Raw genomic sequence first — 16,959 nt, forward strand, 5'->3', positions numbered from 1 at the left:
CGCCTGGGCTCCCAAAGTGCTGGGATTACAGGCGTGAGCCACCGTGCCCGGCCATAGAATTGATTTTTAAGTGTGTTAATTCTACCCACAACACCACAGCAACATCTGCCTATGTAATTTCTAGTCGGCTATCTCTTCTCAAATATACTGCATGCTGTCCATCTCCCCCATGCACATGATCTTACAAAGAACACTTCTCCCAGAGATGACTCAGAAATCAGGCCTGTCCCGAGGGGATGGTTGCAGCTCCTACTGTCCAGGAGCATCAACTTTTCCAAACTTAGCATCTGCCCAAGGTGGTGGCTGGCAAGGCGGAGTCCAATGTGACCTCCCACTCACGCGTGGGACAGATGTTCAGGTGTGGCAATACCACACACAGCCTGTTTTTCACACACACACACAGGGGAGATGGAGCCTCCTCCATGGGGAGACTCCGAGAGGGAAGGAGGAGCCGTTAGTCCCTCTCACCTGGAAGGGGCTGAATCAGGAAGACCCCGGCTCTGTTTGCTACATCCTGGCCCTTGGTGAGACAAGGACAGAATAGATAGATGCAGCCAAAGTGAGGGGAGAGCTCATTTCTGTCTGTAATATCTCCAGAGAGCCTGGTGTGCACCCCCAGGACAAGCCCTGGGGAAATGAGAGCTGGGGTCCTGGGGAGGGGCAGGAGCCCAGCTCTCTTTCTGCCCCTCATGGGCTCCCACCAGGAAGCAGAGATATGGCAGTGCCCATCTACAAACATGGAAGAGGGGGAACCACAGCGTCCCACCTTCACCTGGATCCCTGGTTCTTCCCTGTCTGTGAGGAACCTGGACTTCCTTTGCTGTGCCACATAGAGGTGGAAATGTCCTTTTTTTTTTTTTTTTTTTTGAGATGGAGTTTTGTTCTTGTTGCCCAGGCTGGAGTGCAGTGACGTGATCTTGGCTCACTGCAACCTCCGTCTCCTGAGTTTAAGTGGTTCTCCTGCCTCAGCCTCCCAAATAGCTAGGATTACAGGCTTGTGCCACCACGCCTGGCTCATTTTTGTATTTTTAGTAGAGACGGGGTTGTGCCATGTTGGCCAGGCTGGTCTGGAACTCCTGACCTCAAGTGATCCACCCACCTTGGCCTCCCAAAGTGCTGGGATTACAGGTGTGAGCCACAACACCCAGCCAAAAACGTCCTTCTTAATGACCCCCTTGTGAGTCCCCATTTGTGTCTGAAATATCTCCAGAGAGCCTGGTGTGCACCCCCACGACAAGCCCTGGGAAATGAGAGCCAGGCTCCTGGGGAGGGGCAGTTCCTCTTCCTGTGGGGCTGCTGATGGGATGACCTCGTGATGGGGAGGACCCAGCCTCCGTGTGCCTGCACACCTTGTGTCTGTCTGTCTACGGGCACCGTGCTCACATCTGCCTGCCCAGCCAGGGCCAGGAGGAGGAGATGCCATGACCCCCATTCTCACAACCCTCCTCTGCTTTGGTGAGATCTTAAGAGGGGGAGGAGAGACCCTAGTCTAGGAGAGAGACCCCAATCCATAGCCAGGCCCTGGGCAATCAGGACATCCCAGGGGCTCAAGGAAAAGAAGAAGACCTGCTCAGGCTTTGGGGGCAAATCTCTCACAGGGAACTCTCTTCCAGGGCTGAGCCTGGGCCCCAGGACCTGCCTGCAGGCAGGTGAGTCTGTCCCTGGCTGTCCTAGGTCCCTCCTCCTCTCTGGGGACAAGGGACCACCCCCGGGCAGCTGGGGGTGGAGACAGCAGTTCTGGGCTGACTGATGGGGATGACGGGGGGTCCTGGGGCTGAGAGCTGGAATCTGAGGGTGGGGGACATCTTCAGACCTAACCTGTGATTTCCTTCCAGAGAACCTACCCAAACCCATCCTGTGGGCCGAGCCAGGTCCCGTGATCATCTGGAGAAAGCCCGTGACCATCTGGTGTCAGGGCACCCTGGAGGCCCAGGTGTACCGTCTGGATAAAGAGGGAAACTCAACGTCGAGGCACATGTTAAAAACCCTGGAGTCTGAAAACAAGGTCAAATTCTCCATCCCATCCATGATGTGGGGACACACAGGGCGGTATCGCTGTCACTATCACAGCCCTGCAGGCTGGTCGGAGCCCAGCGACCCCCTGGAGCTGGTGGTGACAGGTGAGAGGACACTCAGGGGTCCCAGCCCCAGGCTCTGCCCTCGGGAAGGGGGTCAGCTCTCAGCTCCCAAGGGGTCACCCCTCTCACAGCCCAGCCTTGTGGGATAAAGTGGGAGGTGTGAGCCCCACGTAAACACAGCTGCCCTTTGCTCTCCTGAAAGCCTACAGCAGGCCCAGCCTGTCCGCCCTGCCGAGCCCTGTGGTGACCTCAGGAGTGAATGTGACCCTCCGGTGTGCCTCACGGCTGGGACTGGGCAGGTTCACTCTGATCGAGGAAGGAGACCACAGGCTCTCCTGGACCCTGGACTCACACCAACACAACCATGGAAAGTTCCAGGCCCTGTTCCCTGTGGGTCCCCTGACCTTCAGCAACAGGGGTACGTTCAGATGCTATGGCTTTGAAAACAACACCCCGTACGTGTGGTCGGAACCCAGTGACCCCCTGCAGCTACTGGTGTCAGGTAAGAAGCCGTAGCTCGTGGCCAGGCATGGTGGCTCAAGCCTGTAATCCCAGCACTTTGGGAGGCCGAGACGGGCGGATCACGAGGTCAGGAGATCGAGACCATCCTGGCTAACACGGTGAAACCCCGTCTCTACTAAAAAATACAAAAACTAGCCGGGCGAGGTGGCGGGCGCCTGTAGTCCCAGCTACTCGGGAGGCTGAGGCAGGAGACTGGCGGGAACCCGGGAGGCGGAGCTTGCAGTGAGCTGAGATCCGGCCACTGCACTCCAGCCTGGGCGGCAGAGCAAGACTCCGTCTCAAAAAAAAAAAAGAAGCTGTAGCTTTTCCTTACACAAAGTCAGGGCACCGGGTGAGCTGTTGGGAGCCTTACCTTCAGGCTAGCCCACGAAGAAGAAAAGATGAGGGGAAGACGGGGGCCCTGGGGACACAAATACAGGATGAGAAAAAAACAAGGACACTGGAAACCCTAGTGAGGAAGGCTCCAGAAGGAAGGGGCGCAGGAGGAACCAGCCCCTCCGAGTCCCGACTCGTCTTTCCCTCCAGGCGTATCTAGGAAGCCCTCCCTCCTGACCCTGCAGGGCCCTGTCCTGGCCCCTGGAGAGAACTTGACCCTCCAGTGTGGCTCTGATGTCGGCTACATCAGATACGCTCTGTACAAGGAGGGGGGTGATGACCTCCCCCAGCGCCCTGGACAGCAGTCCCAGGCTGGGCTCTCCCAGGCCAGCTTCACCCTGAACCCTGTGAGGGGCTCCCACGGGGGCCAGTACAGATGCTACGGTGCACACAATGTCTCCTCCGAGTGGTCAGCCCCCAGCGACCCCCTGGACATCCTGATCGCAGGTGAGGAGCCCAGCGGGTACAGTCAGGGACCCAGGCTCTGCACAGGCCCTGCCGGGGGAGCCCAGGTGGTGATGGCTGGGATGGGGGCGGGGGGTTCCCAAAGGAAGGAAAGACAGACAGAGGCAGGGGATGGGCAGGGAGGGGAGACTCAGACTGAGGGTCCCAGAGAGAGGCCTGGGGTGGCTCAGCTCAGAACAAGGTGGGGCAACCCTTCGCTCATCCTTCTTGTCTCTAGGACAGATCCCTGACAGACCCTCCCTCTCAGTGCAGCTGGGCCCCACGGTGGCCTCAGGAGAGAAGGTGACCTTGCTGTGTCAGTCATGGGGTCCGATGTTCACTTTCCTTCTGACCAAGGAGGGGGCAGCCCATCCCCCACTGCGTCTGAGATCCACTTACAGAGCTCAGCAGTACCAGGCTGAATTCCCCATGAGTCCTGTGACCTCGGCCCACGCGGGGACCTACAGGTGCTACGGCTCACGCAGCTCCAACCCCTACCTGCTGTCTCACTCCAGTGAGCCCCTGGAGCTCATGGTTCCAGGTGAGGGCCCTGACCCTGTCCTCTCTGAGCTCAAAGAGGTTCTTGGAAATGAAAAGGAGAGCTTCCAAGGGCATGTCCGTCCGTCTGTCTCACTTGCCCACTCCTCTTCTTCCTCCATCAGCACCAGCCTCTCTGAGCCCTGAGCCTCTCTCAGCTTAGGTCCTGCCCCCAAGAGAGCTCAGGACACTAAGAAAACAGGAGAGTGAAGGGGGAGGGTCCACAGGGGAGGGCCCAGCCCATGGGAGGGTGGAAATACACAGGAACCTCCCACCCTGGGGAGGGTCTAGCCCAGCGGAGTATGGAAATAGATGGGGACTTCCCACTCTGGCCTCCCACCCCTGAAGTCACAGTACGGTAAAGAGTGGAGAGGGCTGGAAGGAGGTGGGGGTGAGCCTCGGAGGAGATGAGATTAGACTGAGGTTGGAAGACAGAGACCCCACACGCTCCCCTCCTGATGTCTCCATCTCAGAATCAACGTCTAGGTGTCCCAACCTCTAAGTCCTGACCCCATGGGAGATGAAAGCGCAGTTACTCTGACCCAGTATAATATTCTAGACTCGTCTCAACCTTATCTCCAATATTCAGGAAAGGGAGCAGAGGGGAGAGTGGACGATAGGGGCATGGTCCACGTGGCTTCCTGGGGCCCCAAGGATGGGGCAGGTGTTCCCTCTGTGCTGGTCAGTGGGAGGGAGGTGTCCTAGGACCAGGCAGGAAGGAGGGAGCAGCGATGATGGGTGGAGGAGCTAGGTCTGTCCTCCCCTATCTGAGCAGGATTTGGGGTCCGGGGTTCCAGGCCTGATGTGGACAAAGGGAAGACGCTGGGGCTGATGTTTATATCAGCCATAAAAAATTGGAAATTTCACTTTTATATTTCCAAATTGTAAGCCCCTCTTTCTCACCTCAACTATGAATATGTATGTAGTTACATATATTTTTTAAAACAAATATCTAAAGCTACATATACACATGTATCTACAATCATTGTATTCATCTATTCTCACATTGCTATAAAGAACTACCTGATGGGCCGGGCGCGGTGGCTCACGCCTGTCATCCCAGCACTTTAGGAGGCCGAGGCGGGTGGATCATGAGGTCAGGAGATCGAGACCATCCTGGCTAACATGGTGAAACCCCGTCTCTACTAAACATACCAAAAAAATTAGCTGGGCGTGGTGGCGGGTGCCTGTAGTCCCAGCTACTTGGGAGGCTGAGGCAGCAGAATGGCGTGAACCTGGGAAGCGGAGCTTGCAGTGAGCTGAGATCGCGCCACTGCACTCCAGCCTGGATAACAGAGCGAGACTCTGCCTCAAAAAAAAAAAAAAAGAACTACCTGAGGCTGGGCACGATGGCTCACGCCTGTAATCCCAGCACTTTGGGAGGCCAAGGCAGGCGGATCACCTGAGGTCAGGAGTTAAAGACCAGCCTGGCCAACATGGCGAAACCCTGTCTCTACCAAAAATACAAAAATTAGCTGGTCATGGTGGCGTGTGCCTGTAATCTCAACTACCCAGGAGGCTGAGGCAGGAGAATCTCTGGAACCTGGGAGGCAGAGGCTGCAGTGAGCTGAGATGGCACCACTGCTCTCCAGCCTGGGGGACAGAGAAAGACTCCATCTCAAAAACAAACAAACAGAAACCTACTTGAGATTGGGTAATTTATAAAGGAAGAGGTTTAACTGACTCACGGTTCCACAGGCCATACAGGAAGCATGGCTGGGGAGGCCTCAGGAAACTTACAATCATGGCGGAAGGTGGAGGGAAAGCAGGAACGTCTTCTATGGCTGGAATAGGAGGAAGAGAGAGAACGGGGAGGTGTTGCCCATTTTTAAATAACAAGATCTCATGACAACTCACTATCACGAGAGCAGCAAGGGGGAAGTCGGCTCCCACGAACCAGTTACCTCCCACTGGGCCTCTCCTCCAACATTGGGGATTAAAATTCAACATGAGATTTCAAAGGGACACAAATGCAAACCATGTTAATCACATATATTTTATAAGAATATATGTACTATGTACCTGTATAGACACAAACATATATTCAAGTATTCATTCCTATGCTTAATATTTTTCATCTTTTTTATATTAATTTGTTTTTATTTTTTATTTTACTTTAAGTTTGGGTATGTTTTCAAATATTTGCTTTCACCTTCCAATCTGGGTTCATACTTCAAAAAAGCAGAAATGATGTTTTTCTGTCCCACTCAGTCATTATCATTTAGAAAAAAAATACATTTTCATATTTAAGTATATCACATTGTTGGTGTTCCTAACTAGATGAAGAATTAGTTAACAAGACAGTAAACGAATGATGAAACCACAGGAGAGCTGGCTGAGGCAGCATGCAGCAGGGGCTGTCGCAGCCTTCAGTCCTTGTACTCCTGACTTTCAAGAGTGGCTGAGGACCAACTCCTCACCCACAGAGACTGGGTCCTCATCCACTGAAAAATGGAAATTTCTATCTCTGGGGGAATTAGTTTTTGTGTTCTTGTTGCACAAGATTGCACATCCAAGACAGCACACAAGAGCTCAATTCTTTCTAGTTGGGAGATCATTCTTCTCACTAGTCCTGAGCTCTTGGGCTCAAGTAAATGTTATTCCAAAGTGACTCAGGCACAAGATCTGAATTCCCAGAGCACAGAGAGGTTGAAAAACCCAATGACATACCAGGGGAGGCCTGCTAGAGCAGAGAATGTGTTCACTAAGGATCTACATAAAGCCACGCCATGAGAGATGGAGGAATATAAGAAAGCAGAGCCCAGGGGACAGGCTCTTCAGCTTCTCACCAACATCCTTGTTCTTTGATTTTTAGGAGCAACTGAGACCCTCAATCCAGCACAAAATAAGTCAGATTCTAAGACTGGTGAGTGAGGAGAGGCTCCCAGTTATGGGGCTGGGCACAGAGGGTCAGGTCCTGTCAAGGGGAGGTGGGTACCCTGGGTGGACATCCAGGGGTCCTGGGTAATTGTGATCTGCCCTGACCTCTGTGACCTCTTTGTCCACCTTCCCTAGTCCCACACCTCCAGGATTACACAGTGGAGAATCTCATCCGCATGGGCATAGCTGGCTTGGTCCTGGTGTTCCTTGGGATTCTGTTATTTGAGGCTCAGCAGAGTCAGAGAAGCCCCACAAGGTGCAGCCAGGAGGTGAACAGCAGAGAAGACAATGCACCCTTCAGAGTGGTGGAGCCTCAGGAACAGATCTGATGATCCCAGGAGGTTCTGCAAGACTGGGGCAGCAGTTGGGGAAGTGTCTGCTGAGAATATCAAGGGGAAGAAGCATGGGTCAGGCGCAGGAAGATGTCTGGGTGTCTGTAGAAGATGCTTCCTCCATTAAACTGTGGTGCTCTCCTCCTCATTGTTGACTCTCCTTGACTGCCCCTCCCTTCCTTTTTCTTCCCTATGATGTAAGGCTTTGCCCCTATGGTGAGTTTGGGTCCGCCCCTCTGTGACCTCACACTCTGCTCCACTTTCAGGTAATACATCTTTCTTTATTTCTAGCTAGTGCATTTTCTGATGTGTATTACTGGGACTATCTCTTCAGCTCATAACATGGAATTGCTTTTGATAATTAAATCCATGTGCAAAAATCAGATTTGCATTTGCAAAATTTAAGTTTAAAGTGATGCCCTACCACCTGTCACTCTTCATCTGTAGTTTCTCTAGAAATACAGTCACTAGGAATCAAAAGAGAGGTGTCTGATGGAAGAGCCTGCTGTTATACCCATAGACTGGCTTCCTGAACAACGACAAAAACGTTTTCTAAAAAGCATTTATTTGTGGAATTTGTTGATGACTGTGGTATAAACACTCCCTTCATGGGCAGCTTCAAGATTCTCACATGACTGCACCTTCCCTGACCTGCTGTCACACCCCAGTCGGAGCTGGTGGTCTTGGGTTGGTCTTGGGTGAAAGGTCCTGACCCTGTCCTCTCTAAGTTCGAAGGTTCAGCTGAGGCCCTGCCCCCAGGAGCGCTCTGGGCAGAGATGGAGTGAAGGGGGCTCTGAGGGAGGCTCAGCCACAGAGGAATTCGCCCCTCAGAGGAGAAGAGGCCAACAGGGGTTCTCCCTCTTCTCCTTCACCTGGAGTCCAGAAGGTGCTAGGTGGGAAGAGGGAAGGTCTTGGAGAGGCCATCAGGCAGATGGAGGGGAGAGCTTTGAGTGGAGGTGGGGACTGCAGGATAGCTCCAATTCCCCAGTCCCTTTCTGTGCTCATTCGCAGGACCTCCAGGGATCCCAGCCCCCAACCCACAGGCTCCTCCTCCACACCTGGTGAGTCATTGAGGCCTCTGGGCTCGGAGAGAGGGCGGCCTCCCGCAGGGCAGTCCTGAGTCTCCCAGAGGATCCCATTCCCCTCAAGGACTCAAGCACCGGCTTCCCTCCAGAGCCAGAGGAGGGGCCACAGGCTCCCAGGGGCTCAGGCTGGGCTGGTGCAGGCAGGGGTCTAGGCAGAGGGAGATGTTGGGGCCCAGCCTGGGGAAGGAGCAGCCAGGCTGACGTGGGGAGCAGGGCAGTCCCAGCCCTCACCTCCCCGTCCTGCCCCAACAGGCCCTGAGGACCAGCCCCTCACCCCCATGGGGTCAGGCCTCCACAGTGGTGAGTGAGGGCCTTTGGGTGGGAGGTGGGCGGGGTCCCAGGGAGGAAGGGCTGAGTTCCGTCATCAGTTTGAGGCCCCTCTGGAGATGGTGACGTGGACAGGCCCCTCCCCTGCCTGGGCCTCAGTTTCTCCAAGTGTAAAGGCGAGAGGCCTCCGGGTGGGAAAGTTCCTTTCAGCTCTGACTCCCAGCTGGGACCTCCTGGGAGAGGAGACCTCCCAGGGAAGCCTCCCAGGACCTGATCATAGGAGCCTGTCCTTTCCCACCTGCAGCAGTGACGGTGACCTGGGGCAGGGGAGGGGAGCAGAGGCTCATGTGTCCGGAGGGTCTGGGGTCCTCCTGAGCGCCCCCCCCCCCCCCCACCCAGGGAAAACCAGAGCCAGGCCCAGGGAAAAGCAGTTTCCCTTCCTGTGGGTCCACAGCTGTGGGGACCTGGACGGACAGCAGCAGGCTCTGAGCGACCACATCCGTGTATCTCTCTGTCTTGGAGGGCCCTGTGGTCTCCTCTCCCACAGCTGGAGCCCCCAGAGCAGGCATCACGATGTTCGTGCTTCTCTGCCTCAGTCAGTGATGGAGGGAGAAGGGGCTACCAGGTTCTCCACGAGCCTCCCTCTTACTCCAGCCCCTGGGCTGTCGGGGTTGGGGGGCACAGTCGTTCTGGGCTGAGGGTGATAAAACAGAGAGGGGTTTTGGACTAAGCTGGAGAACCAGGAGTGAAAGAGATCTTGGGATCCAGTCTCTGGTTCCATTTCAGGAACCATTCCTTCCCCAAACCCTCCCCATGGGCTGAGACAGGCTCTGTGATCACCTGGGAGAGGCCTGTGTGTCTGGTGTCAGGGGAACCTGGAGGCCCAGGAGTACCGGCTGGATAAAGAGGGAAGCCCAGGGCCGGGTGCGGTGGCTCACGCCTGTAATCCCAGCACTTTTGAGAGGCCAAGGTGGGCGGATCATGAAGTCAAGAGATCGAGACCAGCCTGGCCAACATGGTGAAACCCTGTCTCTACTAAAAATACAAAACTTAGCTGGGCGTGGTGGTGGGCTCTTGTAGTCCCAACTACTTGGGAGGCTGAGGCAGGAGAATCGCTTGAACCTGGGAGGCAGAAGTTTCACTGAGCCGAGATTGTGCCACTGCACTCCAGCCTGGTGACAGAGCAAGACTCCGTCTACAAAACATAAAAAAAAAAAAAAAAGAGAGGGAAGCCCAGTGCCCTGGGACAGACAGAGCCCAGTACAGCCTGGAGACAGGCTGAGTTCTCCTATCACATCCATAACAAATGAACATGTAGGATGACATTACTGTCACTATTTCAGCCCCAGTGACTTGTCAGAGCTCACTGACCCCCTGGAGCTGGTGGTGACAGGTGGGAGGACACCTTGGGGTCCCAGTCCTCAGGAAAGGGGTCTGCTCTCAGGGGTCTCTCCCTCACAGCCCAGCCCTAAGGGATAAGGTGGGAGGCTTGAGCCTCAGAGATCACACTGCCGCGTTCTCTCCTAGGATTCTACAGCAAATCTACCTTCTCAGCCCCCCTGAGCCTGTTGTGACTTTAAGAGAGGACCCTCCAGTGTGGCTCACAGCTGCAATGGGACAGATTGATTCTGACTGAGGAAGGAGAACTCAGTCTCTCCTGCACCCTAGACTCAGCAACACCCTAGTGGACAGTCCCAAGCCCTGTTCCCTGTGGGCTCCATGACCCTCAGCCACAGGTGGGTGTTCAGACGCTATGGCAATAACAGGAACACCCTTCAGGTGTGGTCGAACCCAGCAACTCCCTGAGGCTCCTGTTCTCAAGTGAGGAAGTCGGAACACCCTTCAGGTGTGGTCAGAACCCAGGAACTCCCTGAGGTTCCTGTTCTTAGGTGAGGAGTCGGAACACCCTTCAGGTGTAGTTGGACCCCAGGAACTCCCTGAGGTTCCTGTTCTCAGGTGAGGAAGTCGGAACACCCTTCAGGTGTGGTCAGAACCCAGGGACTCCCTGGGGCTCCTGTTCTTAGGTGAGGAAGTCCCGTCTTAATCCCAACCGTTCTTTGAGGCATCAGACAGGTTGCTGTGGATCTCACTCCCAGGCAAGCCCCAAGTGTGAGGGTGGAATGAGGGGAACAAGGGCTTCTGGGGCCAGAGACTAGAGTGTAAGTGACAGTGAGATCTGCAGAACCAGAGGAGGACAAGGGATGTATTTGACTAAAAGCTAAACTAAAGGCAGGTAGCCCGGCACCTAGGAACCAGATCCGAAACCAGGCCTGGGCCTGCCTGACCTAAGCCTGGTAGTAAAAATTCGACCCCTGACCTAGCAACTGTTGTTATCTGTAGATTCCAGACATTGTCTGGAAGGACATTGTGAAACCTCCCGTTCTGTTCTGTTTCACTCTGACCACCAGTGCTCTGCTCGCAGCCCCTGTCACGTACCCCCTGGCTTGGTCAATCAGATCACGACCCTCTCACACAGACTCCCTTAGAATCGTGATTTTAAGACGCTAGCCTGCGGAGGCTCCCAGCTGAGTAAAGCCACTCCCTTCACTATCTCGGTGTCTGAGGGGTTTTGTCCGTGGCTCGTCCTGTTACACATGAAGAAACATCAGAGCATGGTGGTTCACACCTGTAATCCCAGCACTTGGGGAGGCCGAGGCAGGAGGACCGCTTAAGCCCAGGAGTTCGAGACCAGCCTGGGCAACATGGTGAGACGTCCTCTCTACTGAAAATACAAAAATTAGTGGAGTGTGGTGGCACACGCCTATAGTCCCAGCTACTTCAGGGGCTGAGGTGGGAGGATCACCCACCTGAGCCTGGGAAGGTTGAGGCTGCAGTGATCCAAGATCGTGCCACTGCACTCCAGCCTGGGGGACAAAGTGAGACCCTGACTCAGAAAACAAAAACAAAAAAATGGCTCTGACCTTTTCAAAAGTATCAAGGTCGAGCAAAGGCACCACGTAGTGGAGTGTGAGCCTGTTGCCTGTTGCTCTCAGGCGCCATCTACTGGATCACAGCCAAACGACAACACCCAAAATCACTACTCAATTCTACCGCCTAGAAGAAACCAAGAACAAGAATTCATCAATGCCTTAGTTGTCTGAAAACTTCCAGAAATAAAGCCAACAGACTATACTCGATTTATACCCTTGCAATGAAAGGAATAGCAACCCTCCACAATGAGAAAAAAATCAGGGAAATAACTCCAAGTTTCTCCAAACCAGCCCACGAACTCCCCAGAAATTGTCCTTAATCAGTATGAATTGTCTCAAATGACAAACGTAGAATTTGGAATGTGGATCGCAAGGAAGATCATTCAAATCAAGAACAAAGTTGAAACTCAATCCAGGGAACCCAAGCAATCCAGTAACATGATTAATGACATGAACGATTACATTTTAAGAAAGACCCAAACTGAACTACTTGAGTTGAAAAATTCACGACATGAATTTCATAATACGTGGAGAAGCGTTAACAGCAGAATAGACCAAGCTGAGGAAAAGAATGTCAAAGCTTGAAGACTTGTTTGAATCAAATCAGTCAAATTTAAGAAAAAATATTTTTAAAAATGAACAAAATCTCTGAGAAATATATTATCTAAAGAGATCAAATATATGACTTGTCAGCATTCCTGAAAGAGGAGAGAAAATAAGCAACTTGGAAAATATATTTGAGGATATAGTCCATGAATATTTTCCTAAACTCGCTAGAGAGTTTGACACACAAATCCAAGAAACATAGAGACATCCAGCCAGATATTATATATAAGATGACCATCCCCAAGGTACATAGTCATCAGATTTATCAATGTAAATGCAAATGAAAAAGACCTTAAAGGCAGCTAGAAAAAAAGGAGAAGTCACCTACAAGGGGAGCCCATCAGGTGAGAAGCAGACTTCTCAGTAGAAATCTTAGAAGCCAGAAGAGATTGGAGGCCTATTTTCAGTGTCCTTAAAAAAAGTAATTACATGGCCAGGGGCAGTGGCTCATGCCTCTAATCCCAGCACTTTGGGAGGCCGAGGCAGGTGGATCACAAGGTCAAGAGTTTGAGACCAGCCTGGCCAATGTGGTGAAACCCCATCTCTACTACAAATACAAAAAAAAAAAAAAGTCGGGCGTGGTGGCACGCGCCTGTAGTCCCAGCTACTCAAGAGGCTGAGGCAGAAGAATCACTTGAATCCAGGAGGTGGAGGTTGCAGTGAGCTGAGATCACTCCACTGTACTCCAGCCTGGGCGACAGAGTGAGAATCCATCTCAAAAAAGAAAAGAAAAGAAAAAGAAAAATTACAACTAACATTTTATTTTCATATTCTGCCAAACTAACTCCAATTAATCATGACTAATAGCTATTAGTAACTTACAGTAATTTAAACATTTCACAAGTGGTTTTCTGAGATCATCTCAAATCCCCATGTGAACGCTGTCACTGTACCTACAGATAAAATGGTAATTACCTGTCAGCAAGGAGATGACCTCATGGTGTCCCAAAACTTTATCTCTGGGATAAGGTGCCCCTCTTGCACAGACGCACAGACTGTGATGATGGCAGCAGCTACTTCTGCAGCAAAAAAATGGCATTTGGTAAGTGGACCTAATTTTTTAGGTTCAGATGCTCATTCTTAGAGGAATGAAATGTTTATCATAAAAAGATGATGTGGACATATAATTCGTTTTATCCCTCGGAGTAAAAACAACAACAACAAACAAAAAACAAAACAAAAAAAACAAGAAGCAGGGATATTTTCTCTGAGACAGAATCACCCAAACTTTCTCCCCCCAGGGATGCCTGACATCTCGTCTACCTTCTCTGTCATAGCTGCATTTGAAAAGTCTCTCTGGACAAATACACCAAACCTCACAGTCTTTGTAAGAGGGTGAAGAGCATGTTTCACTCTTGGCTCCTGCTTACACTCCTGTTGTCTAACGGAAGCTGCTACTTCGGACATTTAGAAATATCTGTGGTGGCAGCATGTTGTGCTTTGGTTGGTGATGCCAGTGAGTTTCTGAAAACTTTCTGTGATGAGTACAAAACCATAAACCTTCATCACTTTTTTGATAGGTCCTGGGGAGCAGTATGCACTTTATTCCACGGATGATTTTACGTCTATAGAAAATTTCTGGGCTGGGCGCGGTGGCTCAAGCCTGTAATCCCAGCACTTTGGGAGGCCGAGACGGGCGGATCACGAGGTCAGGAGATCGAGACCATCCTGGCTAACACAGTGAAACCCCGTCTCTACTAAAAAAGATACAAAAAACGAGCCAGGCGAGGTGACGGGCGCCTGTAGTCCCAGCTACTCGGGAGGGAGGCTGAGGCAGGAGAATGGCGTGAACCCGGGAGGCGGAGCTTGCAGTGAGCTGAGATCCGGCCACTGCACTCCAGCCTGGGCGACAGAGCGAGACTCCGTCTCAAAAAAAAAAAAAAAAAGAAAAAAAAAAAGAAAATTTCTGGATTAAGCATGAAGAATGGAAACTCTCTCTTCCATCCAGAGAAATAAAAATATCTTTTTGATATAAAGTGGCTACATTTTTAAGGATTAGGGAGTAGAAATAATTAGAGAATATAAGTATTTTAAAGTCTAAATATGACTCTGACTCTTACCAGAGGTCAAAGTGCTTTGATAGCCCACAGGCTTTGTACCTGCTCCCAATCCATTGTGACGTAGAGCTAAAGCCTCTCAGAGTTGTCATTGCACTCGGTTCATCAGCAGTGAAAGCTTGTTCTGTTCTGACTGCTAAGATCTAAGTCGTAAGAGCTGTGGGATGGGAATTTTCCTGTTACTCTCCCAGGAAGTAAAATATGCCTCATTTATTCTCTAATCTAATCAAGATCACTTTGATAAAGAAAAGGAGAAGGTCTTTTCTTTTTCATGAATTCTTGTTTTTTAAGGGCACATGGAATCTATAATCCCAGCTGATCTAAAATTCACAGATATTTTCTTGTGAATCTCTTTCCTTTATTATTCCCTTTCTACATTTATTTAGTACAATATAAATTCATCTGTAAGATTCTTCTCTGATTCCAGAGACCACTCCCCTCTTCTTTTTTGGATTTATTTATTGGTCTCTAATACAAATTTGCTAAATTTATGCTATTTGTTGTGACAAAACATTTTCTTCCTAAGAAGTCTGAACCTGTTTGTGTGCATAAATTAGTGTTCTTTTCTTGCTCTCCCACTTTTCTCCCCATTCTTTATAACTCTGGAACCAAACTGTTATTGATTATTATATATTCTTTCAGAAATTACCTTGATTTTCTAAAGTACCTATTTCTTTTAACTAATCTGTACTTTACCAGCATTCTAATAGTTCCCAAATTTTAGTACTAGTTAAATCACATTGTAATCCACTAACTTCTTCATTGTTTGAGTAAATAAATACAATATTTTTCAAAATAAAGACAGTTCTTGCTTTGATAAATCTAATTTATTTAGACAATATCTACATTTTAGAGAATTATAAAATTTTCCATCAAATTAAATATCTTTTCTAGGATTACAGGCGTGAGCCACCTCACCCGGCTTTTGGATGTTGTTGTTGTTTTAATGTTACTCTATTTTTTTAGATTCAGATGCTACACACGCAGGTTCCTTACATGGATGCATTGCATTCTGGTGAAGTTTAGGTGTCTAAGGCACGCATTACCCATATAGCTCACCAGATTTTATGGGGGAGGCAAAGGGGACACTTCCCCATCCCCAAGAGCCTAAATAACATTTCCACATGGGGCCCAGGTGAAAGTCTTTGCAGGATCCCCCAGCTTGGGTGAGCTCAGCTGTCACCCAGGGGTCCAGAGCAGGGACTGGTAACCCAGGGGCCTGCCGGTTGGAGCGCGGGTCTCACCTGCGTGTCCGTCGCTGAGCTCCACCACCAGCCAGGGAAAGATGCAAGCGCCAAGAGTAAAGCCTCTGGTTAGTATGACTGCTCTGCAGCATTAGCAGCTGTTTATTGTTCCGGCCTCAGTGTGACCGCTCTTGGAGCCCTGATCACAGACTGCCCTGTCCTCGCTCTCTCTCCGCCTGTCTCAGCAACCTCTCGCTGTCTTGCCCAGTGCCACCTCTCCGTGTCTCTCACCCATTGCCAACCCTCCGCGGATCGCTGACTGTCACCATCTCTGCTGTCCAGCCATCTCGCCTCTCTGCTAATTGTCCCTGCCTCAGCTGAAAGTCTCTGCCTCTCACTCGCTGTCTTCATCATCCTTTCCTTGGTCACTGGATGATGTGGGGAAGGTGAGCTCCCAGATTGGGGCATAGCCCAGGAGAGTTCTTGGCTTTGCCTAAGAAAGAATTTAGGCGGGGTGGCTCACACCTGTCATCCCAGCACACCTGTCATCCCAGCACTGTGGGAGGCTGAGGTGGGTGGATCACTTGAGATCAAGAGTCCAAGACCCGCCTTGCCAACACAGTAAAACCCCCTCTATACTAAAAACTGCAAAAATTAGCAGGGCGTGGTGGCGGATGCCTGTAATCCCACCTACTTAAGAGCCGAGGCAGAAGAATCCCTTGAACCCCGGAGGCGGAGATCCCAGTGAGCTGAGATACCGCCATTGCACTTCAGCCTGGAAAACAGAGCGAAACTCCATCTCAAAACAAAAAATAAGTAATAAATGAGCAAATAAAATAAAATAAAATTTAAGGGTGAGCTAGTGTTACCTAACCCCTTTTTTGGGTTACGCCAACGTCTCGTCAAGCGGCCATGCACAGCAGCAGCAGCAGAGGTACTGCTCCTCAGGTAGCAGGGCTGCCCCGCAGGCAGTGTGCCCAGAACAGCCGCTCAGAAACACAGCTGCAGTCACTCTTGTACCTGCTTTTAATTATAGGCAAATCAAAGGGCACGTATGCAGAAATTCCTAGAAGAGGGTGGTAACTTCCGGTCAGTGGGTCTTTGCCTTGGAAAAGGGCGGTAACTTCCGGGCGTTGCCATGGCAATGGTAAACTGAGATGGCCACGCTGGTGGGCGTGTCTTAAGAACAGCGACTTCCACCCTCCTCCCCCCGTCCTGTTTTAGCTAGTTCTCAAGCTGCGGTGGTGTCTGCGTCCCCGCCTCCGAAGTCCCTCATCCTACCTCAGAACTTCTGAGAAAGCCTTTTCCCCTCCCACCCTGGGTTTTCCCATCCGAATAAGAAGGAACTGCCTGGAAGTGACCCCCCAAAGCCCTTTCATTTCTGACCTCCTGGGGCATCTGGGTTGTGGCTCATCCTAGACCTGCCCCAGTCTCCAACCCTCCCTTGGGCCTGGTGGGCTCCTACCAATAACTATGTGTTGCAAGGGTTAGAAAGCCAGGAGAGGCAGCTGCAGGTACGTGTAATTGTATCCATCAGTGCTGGGGTCTGAGATTCGTGAGATGAAGCCACAATATTAGGAGAAAGCAAAGATTTGTAAAAACCCCACTGGTTTAGAATCTCCCCTCTCTCATGTATCACACAAAGTGGTTGAGATTTTCTAC

General features: G+C 51.1%; 2 protein-coding genes across 3 annotated transcripts in view; both read left to right on the forward strand.

The window, feature by feature from the left end:
- Positions 1–16,959, forward strand: part of LOC104675305 (leukocyte-associated immunoglobulin-like receptor 1) — a 75,594-nt gene that overhangs the window by 30,538 nt on the left and 28,097 nt on the right. The gene's annotated exons all lie outside the window — the stretch shown is intronic.
- Positions 1,345–7,316, forward strand: LOC104666751 (leukocyte immunoglobulin-like receptor subfamily A member 4). Of its 2 annotated transcripts, none has more exons than XM_010368878.2 (8): positions 1,345–1,455; positions 1,614–1,649; positions 1,836–2,120; positions 2,281–2,580; positions 3,126–3,422; positions 3,658–3,960; positions 6,772–6,822; positions 6,972–7,316. In XM_010368878.2, the coding sequence occupies exons 1-8, from the start codon at positions 1,422–1,424 to the stop codon at positions 7,163–7,165; spliced, it is 1,500 nt and encodes a 499-aa protein (XP_010367180.1). In that variant the 5' UTR covers positions 1,345–1,421; the 3' UTR covers positions 7,166–7,316. The 2 variants fall into 2 exon arrangements, with proteins under 2 accessions (XP_010367180.1, XP_030769603.1); XM_030913743.1 differs by having other exon boundaries at positions 3,688–3,960.

Source organism: Rhinopithecus roxellana, chromosome 12, assembly GCF_007565055.1.
Source record: "Rhinopithecus roxellana isolate Shanxi Qingling chromosome 12, ASM756505v1, whole genome shotgun sequence".
Classification (NCBI taxonomy): domain Eukaryota; kingdom Metazoa; phylum Chordata; class Mammalia; order Primates; family Cercopithecidae; genus Rhinopithecus; species Rhinopithecus roxellana.

What these genes read in the sequence shown, in the direction of transcription:
- LOC104666751 (XM_010368878.2), top strand. Translation starts at nt 1,422, where the DNA reads ATGACCCCCATTCTCACAACCCTCCTCTGCTTTG. An exon ending in CAGGACCTGCCTGCAGGCAG is followed by an intron (nt 1,650 to 1,835) that starts GTGAGTCTGTCC and finishes ATTTCCTTCCAG; the next exon opens with AGAACCTACCCAAACCCATC. An exon ending in CCTGGAGCTCATGGTTCCAG is followed by an intron (nt 3,961 to 6,771) that starts GTGAGGGCCCTG and finishes TTTGATTTTTAG; the next exon opens with GAGCAACTGAGACCCTCAAT.